Raw genomic sequence first — 9,018 nt, 5'->3', positions numbered from 1 at the left:
CAAACCCTCCCAATACGACTTCTACAGAGGCTAAAAAAGAATAATCAATGTGCAATATTTTTAGCATGAACCATTTAAATACGAGTACCAGGACATAAAGTACCTGGCCATATATAGTTTTACGACTTATACAGTTTCTTTGAGTTTTCTCATTAAACTTTCACTGATTAAATAGCCAGAGAGCTATCTATCTTAGACTTTGTCGATAAAAGAGCCTAATGCTAGAATTCACTTTTAATAAAGCACATTCGCTGAACGAAATTAAAATCATCTCCCCCATCAGCATACTAGACTGAACAGAAACTGTAGGGGACATGGGATTTCTTTTCCGAAATTAAAATTAATTCGAAAATAAAAGGCAAACCTACAAGCCTTCGCACTGTTCTCAGAGAAAGATCTTTTTAAACCACCATGCGAGGTCCTTCAAAAGAGACAAAGTTTTGAATTCAGGCTTTGTAGTTTACTTGAGTTTTCATTCATACTGTACCGTTTGTTTACTCAACTTATTTCTTGTTATCTGTATTTATTACTTTTTCACCCGCTTCTTTGATTTCAAAGCAATACTGGGCATCACAGCTGTTTTGAGTAAAAAGGCAATCAAATATTGAAAGCGACCCATATTCAATTGCTTTTGTTTCGTAGTCAATGTGTATTTTATAGTCAATCAATCAAATCTGAACTGTTTTAGCGAAATTTGAAAACATACCGAATAGTTTCTATTCATCCAGCCAGATTGAAGCTACCATTGGCCAAATACGAAAATAAATAAATATGGAACTTAAAGACTTTTTTTATTAGCCGGGCTAATAAAAAATTAATATAACGGCAAGTGACGGTGAAAAGCTCTGAGAGTCATACGACAACGCCAACAAGAGTGTATACAGAGTGCTTTAAAAAATCTAACGCTATCCAAAAAGGCAAGAAATACGTACTGGCCCTCCTCATACCTGTTGCAGAGTTACTTATCAAATTCCCGTTTCAATATACAAAGTTAGGCAGACAAGCTGCTGTTTTTTTGGTTTCAATATCCCATCACTCAATTCAGCAGAGTCAAGAAGACGGTTCACAATGGACGCGGCCGTGTTTACATGTGTTGTTTTCAACGCCCTTTCTTCGCCTGTTGCAGTTGTAGGCAATACTCTGGTTGTATTAGCAATATGGCGGAACTCTTCTCTCAGGACTCCATCTTATATTTTTCTGGCTGGATTAGCAATTACAGACTTCTGCACAGGCCTTATCGCCCAACCAGGCTATATTTTGTACGTTTTAGGGAAGGTTCACGGCAATGCGAAACTGGCCTTTTTTGCGATAACAACTTGTAACATAGTCGGACGATATTTTTATTCAGTTACAATGGTCACAATCGCTTTCATGGCGGTAGAAAGATGGTTTCACATGAGCCGTCGTTCGTTCTTAACTGTACGGCGCGTTTATGTCGTTTATGGAGTATTTCTTCCTTTCCACGTTATATTTTCTGTCTTATTTAGTCTACGGACCGTCACCGAGGAAACTATCCGAAATTTTTTTCGGCCTTCCATGATGGGATCTTTTGGAGCGATTTCATTTGCAGTTGCTACGCCCGCTTACTTCAAAGTTTTCAGGATTATTCGCCGTCAACAACTGCAAATTCAAGCCAGTCATTCAAGCCAAAACTTCGCCGGTCAGCCAGCCATCAACTTAACAAAATACAGAAGATCTGTACGCACTATTTTGTACATTATGCTGTTGTTTTGGAGTACGTTCTTAACACAAACAATTTGTATTTTAATACACGTTGCCTTGGACAAAACATCTTCCATAGAAGTATCTGATGCGCTTTTTCACGTGTCAGTCACAATTCTCTTTTTAACATCTTCACTTAACCCTCTGCTTTATTGCTGGCGAATGAAAGAAATTCGTAAGGAGGTAAAACTGCTAATAAGAAAGTTAACTTGCAAGGAATGAACGAGAGATGTTTGATACAGTTGACACTTCAATTGAGGTGTGGCAAATGCAGTTCAAAAGGTTTGTTTTTTTACTAATCCCTGCAAAAAGAATATACAACAGACTTTTTTCAAGCTCAACACGGTTAAAAATGTTTTATGCTAATCTAACTAGTCAACAAACACATTGTAACCGCATTATGGGCAAGAAGAAACCACAATAAACCGCGGACTGTATACGAAAGAAAGACTGCCAGTTCGCTATCTAAAAGATTTCCATTTGATCTTTGTCGTGTGCATGAAATGACCCCGTCTTTCTTTTTGTGTACTCGAGTCATCTGTAAGCTGTGAGCGAGAAAGCAGTTGACAAAGTCCTCATATCGTTTAATGTAGGCTATATTAGATGCCCACAAAAACTGGCCACTACTTTTCCTTCTCGCCTCACTTTCCAGGGATTACCCATATACGACCGCTCTCATGTGGCTTTGATAGCTCAGTGGTAGAGCATTGCACTGGCAACGCAAAGGTCGTGGGTTCGACTCCCGCTCAGAGCCTGAAAAATTTTTTTCAGGTCTTCAGTAGTGTAAGGCCGCATTTGCATTTATCATATATATATTTCACTGCTACTGCTGGACACACATTCATTTATTTCACATATACTTGGGCCGAGTATCATGTCCACCATAAAGGGATTACCCATATACGACCGCTCTCATGTGGCTTTGATAGCTCAGTGGTAGAGCATTGCACTGGCAACGCAAAGGTCGTGGGTTCGACTCCCGCTCAGAGCCTGAAAAATTTTTTTCAGGTCTTCAGTAGTGTAAGGCCGCATTTGCATTTATCATATATATATTTCACTGCTACTGCTGGACACACATTCATTTAAGAAAACTGTTGTTTTCCCGTTGTTTTTCGCTTCTCTTTTACTTAATTTCCTTTTTCTCGACTATCTGTGACAACAAACAAGCAGTTCATCAAATTTTCTCCGAAAAAAAGCTTTTTCAAGGTATTAAGTTCTCATTGTCAGAATAAGTACAATAATTCATTTACTGAATTGCTTCACGGGTATTCACTTTTATAGTGTTTTATTATGTTACAAACTTACATGGTCTTCTAACAGTTACTTAGCGAAACAAGCAAATATAAAACATTATTCCTGAATTCTAAGAGGAGAAAAAGGCAGCTCGGTGTTGGAATTAACACTCTATAGTAGTAATGGGAGATGCTTTGATGCAAAAGCACGTTAATCCAAGGAGAATTATTGAAAATGTGTGAAAAGCCGATAATCGTTTACAATCCAAGTTTTTTTCTTACTCGGGCTTACTGAATAAATCCACTGCCAGATTCCATGCGTCACCTGTTTCTTGATCTACAAACAAAATAAACAATAAATAAAACATGAATTGTCGAGAAAGCGCTCTTATAACGACAAGAAGTCTGTAAATGCTGGCATGGATAGGGTAACAGCTTCACTTGAATAAATATTGGCCGAGTATTGAGCTGTATTGTAACAACTGGTGTTAGTTGACTCGACTTGGCTGTGTCGAGGTTAGTACTGGAAACTTCTATGCGTTTGAATGTCATCAAGCAATTGTTGAAGGTCGTCGTCTTCAAATCTACCCTCCAAGCTGAAAAATAAATAAACAAAAAGAACTTAAAATGAGTTTTGTTGTCTTATTCAAATAATAGATGTTTGGTTTGCTAAACAAGTTGGGACTCAAAGTTGTCATCAAGAGAGAATGTTAAAAACCAAGAGAAAGAGACACTCATTCTTACTTAAGTCTTAAATCAATGCACCGAACATGAATATTAAATAAGGCAATGAAATCCTCTTGGCTAACTTTCTTTGAATTCCAAGTCTGAGAAGATGAACTAGAATAGGAGACAAACTGGCTTGAGTGACTGAAAACACACTTGAACCAGCACTTAGTCTCAAACGTTTTTCTAGAACCTAAAATGCATTAAAACAACCTGTCTTTTGGACATGAAATTTCAACACTATTTTGGAGAACGCCTTCAAACCATTAAGGAATTTCTTAAACAAAACCTTGCGGTCGTTCAACTTTGGACCTAACATTCAAAAGTGGGTTAAAACCTTCTACACCGATATCTCCAGTTGTGTCATCAATAACGGCTACGCGTCGGAATTTTTCCATCTTCAAAGAGGCGTAAGACAGGGGTGCCCGCTATCTGGTATCCTCTTTGTCCTCTGCGCTGAAATCTTAGCCAATGCTATCAGAAACAATCAATACATCAAAGGCATAAAAATTTATGACAAGGAATTTAAAATTTCGCAATATGCTGATGACACGACTGCCTTTGTTTCTGACATAACCTCAGCTGAAAAGCTGTTTGAGATACTGAACGCCTTTCAGCGTTCTTCAGGACTAGAGGTAAACAAAACTAAAACCGAAGGAATGTGGCTAGGTGCTCTCAGACATAACTCTGAAGCTCCCTTAGATATTGCTTGGCCTTCAAAACCGATAAATTCCCTTGGAATTGACTTTACCTACAACGAGGAAGTCTCTTACAAGAAAAACTTTGAACAAAAATTAGGTTCAATGAAAAGCATACTCAACATATGGCTTCCAAGAAACCTCACTTTGTATGGCCGAATAACTATACTCAAAACCCTCGGACTATCCAAACTCATCTATAACACATCAATGCTGTCTTTTCCGCCAAACTTCCCAGCCTTAGTAAAGCAAACCATTTCCGATTTTGTTTGGAACAGTAAACCTGCTAAAATCAAGCACACGACAATGATAGGACCAAAGACAAAAGGTGGTTTAGATTTACCGGACTTTGACACCATAAACAAAGCATTGAAAGTCTCCTGGATACGAAGATTACATGAAAGTAAAAATAACGCATGCTGGAGTCACATACCGTTATCGTTTATAAAGCACTTAGGAGGACCTTTTCTATTTGAATGCAACTATGACCTAAAATCGCTTAAAATAGATATTCCAATTGACTTTTATAAAGACGTCCTTTACATCTGGCAGACTATTAACCAACACTCTCCAGAAACAAAAGAACAAATACTTAATGAAATCATATGGAACAACTCTTTTATCAAAATTGAAGGCTTCTCCGTGTATTATAGAAAATGGCACGAATCGGGGGTCGTCCGAATCAAAGATATTTTCTGTGGAAACAACTTCTTAACATTTAATGATTTTTACACTAAATTCCAAATCAAAACAACATTTCTCAAGTACTGTGGCTTATGTAATGCCATACCCGCTAGCTGGATCCGTTCACTAAAAAGCTCTGCTGACGAAGCGCAGCGCAAATCAGATCATAACCAAAAAATAGATATCGGTAAATTGTCATGCAAAGTGGCTACCAAAATTCTCATAAACAAAAAGTTTGAAACCCCGACCGCAGAAAGAAGATTGAGGCAATTGAGTCTGGACGATAGCACAATACGCGCTATCTACGATATTCCTTTTAAAGTAACAAAAGACACTCGACTTGCTATCTTCCAATTCAAAATTATTCACCATATTTTACCAACCAATTCAACCCTTTACAGAGATAAAATCAAGGACCATGATAAATGCCACCTATGCACGCAAACGCAAACCCTGAGACATCTTTTTGTCTCTTGTCCGAATGTACAGACTTTCTGGAATACGTTTGCTACGTGGTGGAACGTCAAAAATGACGATTCCATTGAGCTACACGAGAAAAACATTATCTATGGTTTTACAACTAACTTTCCTTTACGACTTGGCTTAAACCTCTGTGCACTCATTGCTAAATATTATATCTACACTGCCTCGAGAGATGAACAACACTACCACTTCGAAACCTTTCTAGCCCTTCTAAAAGATAAAATATCTATCGAAAAAAGCAGCTCAAAGTCTCAAATTCAACTCTAAGGCTTTTTTTTAGGTGAAATTTTGTAAGGCACTTTATTTTATCTATTTATTTTATTTTATTATTATCTTTCTGCTTCCTTTTGTCCGTAATTAGTCTTTGTACTCGTCACGAAGTTTTTTTGTTTACCTCGCTTTTTCTGTTTTGTCTACTTATTCTCCTTAAATGTATAGCTTTTGCATCTGTAAATAATGTAATGTTTGAAAGGACAGGAATTTTAGCTGATAAAGAATTAACATAAGCAAGCACTGTAAATAAGTACCGTATTGTTTTTAAAGCTCAGACACATTGTACATGTATGTAGCTGTTTTTTTTCTTTTTTTGTTTGCAATAAACTATTAAAAAAAAAAAAAAAAAAAAAAAAAAATTAAGGAAAAGCCAATCTCGTTCCCAAAACCTGCGTTCCCCTTGACCAGCGGGCGGGAAACTCAACAAACAAAACCAGAACCAGAAAATCCTGGTTCCTGTTTGATTGTGTGTGTGGAACAAAGTTTTCAACAGCTAATCAGATTCCTCTGGGGATGGGATTGAGGAAAAGCACAATAACTTAGGGAAAAACACTGGTTTTAAATCGTGTAAGCTTGTTTTGTAAGCTATTCGAGCGAGTAGCTGTTGGAAAAAAGGAAGAATTGAATAGTGGGCTAACAATTACCGAGATCCAAAAGAAAAATCTGGTCTAAAAAGTCAGATTTAAACATGTTACTGATCAGACGTTTTGTGTACTTTTTAATGCATGTAGTTTCAACAAGTTTCAACAAAAATTAATAAAGTCATCATCATTGCTTCAGGCCAGACAAGCTACACACAGAGAGTAACTTAACATGAAACAGGAACAAAACTCACCTTGGAATTAAGGCCTTGGCCTCCTCAGCTGTTTCAGGGCATAAGTTTGCCAAACAGGCAAGTTCAAACTTATGGAGTTTCTTTTTACCAAGCAAACTACAACAAGAGAATATCTATTGTCAGAAACAGAAGCGCTACATCCACCACTTCAGTATTTTTTTTTTTCATTTGTCAGGGATGGACAGTTATAGGAAGCTACAAGTAAGTAAATTTTGAAACATTGGCAAGTGATGGGAAATCATTGGTTCTACTCAATATGTCAAATGACTTCAAAATGTATAATAATCAGGATTTGTACTAGGCTTGCTCCAAGTCGACCTCAAAAAATGGATGAGCCAAAAAAGGCCCAACCAACCAGAGAAAAAAAAATTAAAAGGACTTTGAGAAAGTCTAGATTTGTACCCAAAACTCCACTTTCGCCTGAAACTAAGCTTTTACACAAAACTCAGCTTCCACACAAAACTTAACATCCACACAAAACTGAAAACTAAACTTCCACCTAAACTGCAGCTTTCCACCTAAACTGCAGCTTTCATAAAAAAAAAAAAAGATTTCGGCTTCCATACAAAACTCAGCTTTCATCTAAAACTCAGCCTCCACAAAAAAAAAAAAAACAACTACCACACTCAACTTTTACCTCAAACTCCACTTCAAGTCAAAAACAGCATTTTGCTCCTTCATATGGTTTAACATTAGATTCCTTTGTCACATTTTCACTAAATACATTATATCTACATGTAGGAAAGTGTTTTGAGTAAAACTTTCTCTTTGTTCTCAGATGAAAAAATTACCAACATTTTACTGCCATCATCAATAAATGATTAAAACATTTCTTACCTTCTCACTTGTGCAATGGTTTCTCTGTTCTTGTATCGACTAAACTTCTGTGTGTAGTTTAATGTTTTCATAAAGACTTCTGATAGTTCTTGTTCTTCTTCTGCTCCTTCATTCTGAGTCTTCCTGTGTTCCAGCAACATGTACACCTCAGAATTTAACAGCGTTTCTGCACTTTCAAACTCTAAAAAGAAAAGAAAATACATTTATTGCATTTTTATGGGTTGTTATAAGTAAAGAAGTGGTATCAATTTATTCACAGCCTAACGGTAGCTAGCTTCTGTTTAGTTAGCTTACTACTCTCAGGGTTAGTTTCATGGTAAAAGTTTTGATCCAGTTTGATCTCATTCATATTATTCAGATCTTGCCTCTCAAACAAATTACAAGGCCTGCATGGTCCACTATTTTTTTTTTGTTCCAACCAAAATAATACAGCAAGATTAATATTCCCCACACAGGGCCAGATAAACAGGGTCCCACAGTGATACAGATAGAAAAACTGAAATAGTAAGTATTTTGTGTACATTTAGTCAGAAAAGGGAATCAAATTTCATTCAACTTTTCCCTATTCTTTGCTCGTCAACCTGTCAGCTAACTCAAAACTGACAGACAGCTGGCTGTAGCCGGAAATTTTATACGAGAAACGTTCAATCCTTTGATCGCGTCTCAACATGATCTCTCTAGATAGCACGTTTTATCCTCAATATAATATTTCTGACGTTGGTCGCATATTTTGTGGACATAAAAACATCGGCCATTTCAGATGTTGCTTTGAAAATACGTGGCTTTTCTCTGATTATGTAAAACAGAAATGATCAGTCCAAACCTTTCGGAAACTGTAGTTCTGTGGCGTCTTCCTCTGTCGCTGACGATTGAGCAGATGCTCCTCCGGTCGCCATGTTTGAAAGGGAAGAGCTTAGTAGCCTAGCCACTTCATATATTTTGGGTTCCAGGCTCTGACGTGAAATGAGTGCAGAGGATGCGAACCCGGTTTGGGGGATGGGATGGGGGGAGGGGTACTCGGGGAATGATCGAATGGGGGCAAAGAACAAGACCCAAAAGAATCCCAAGGGCTTCCCAACAAAACCCCAAAAAATCCTAGACCAAAAATTTTAACCCACATTAATCAAGAGCAAAACATTTTTGGTTGTACTTTATTCGCAGAACTATGCAGCCAAGGCACTACCACAAATCTTTACATTGTCGTCATGGGCTCCTGACATCGTTTGTAAATCCCCAATAAAAAAAAAAGTACTTGCCAAATTTTCCTACCCAAAAAATTCCCAGAGACGAAAATTTCAAGCACAAAAAAATCCTTTGATCATCCCCTTCACTTGAAATCCCGAGTACCCCCTGGGGTAGGGAGGGGATAGCCAGGAGAATGCACACCAGCCCCTCCCTCAAGGGATGTGTTTCTGACTCTTTCTTTTAAAATCAATACAAAAATGGTAATAACATCAGGAACAAATTTTCCAAAATTCGGGTACAAGTAGGCTCAATTTTCAATCTTTTGATTTTTTTTTTGTGGTGA

The 9,018-nt window shown here is 37.4% G+C and overlaps 1 protein-coding gene across 1 annotated transcript; it reads right to left on the bottom strand.

Annotated features, from left to right (window-relative positions):
* Positions 1–2,990: 2,990 nt before the first annotated feature.
* Positions 2,991–8,427, bottom strand: LOC144656452 (DNA-directed RNA polymerase II subunit RPB4-like). Its single transcript, XM_078516673.1, has 4 exons — positions 8,314–8,427; positions 7,491–7,671; positions 6,654–6,749; positions 2,991–3,550 (listed from the first exon to the last, which is right to left on the bottom strand). Exons 1-4 carry the CDS (start codon positions 8,384–8,386, stop codon positions 3,472–3,474), a joined length of 429 nt encoding a protein of 142 aa, XP_078372799.1. The 5' UTR covers positions 8,387–8,427; the 3' UTR covers positions 2,991–3,471.
* Between the last annotated feature and the right edge of the window lie 591 nt (positions 8,428–9,018).

The sequence above is a fragment of the Oculina patagonica genome, chromosome 6 (assembly GCF_052425735.1).
Source record: "Oculina patagonica isolate OP01 chromosome 6, crgOcupat, whole genome shotgun sequence".
NCBI classification, from domain to species: domain Eukaryota; kingdom Metazoa; phylum Cnidaria; class Anthozoa; order Scleractinia; family Oculinidae; genus Oculina; species Oculina patagonica.
This window is presented reverse-complemented; position numbering and strand designations above follow the sequence as displayed.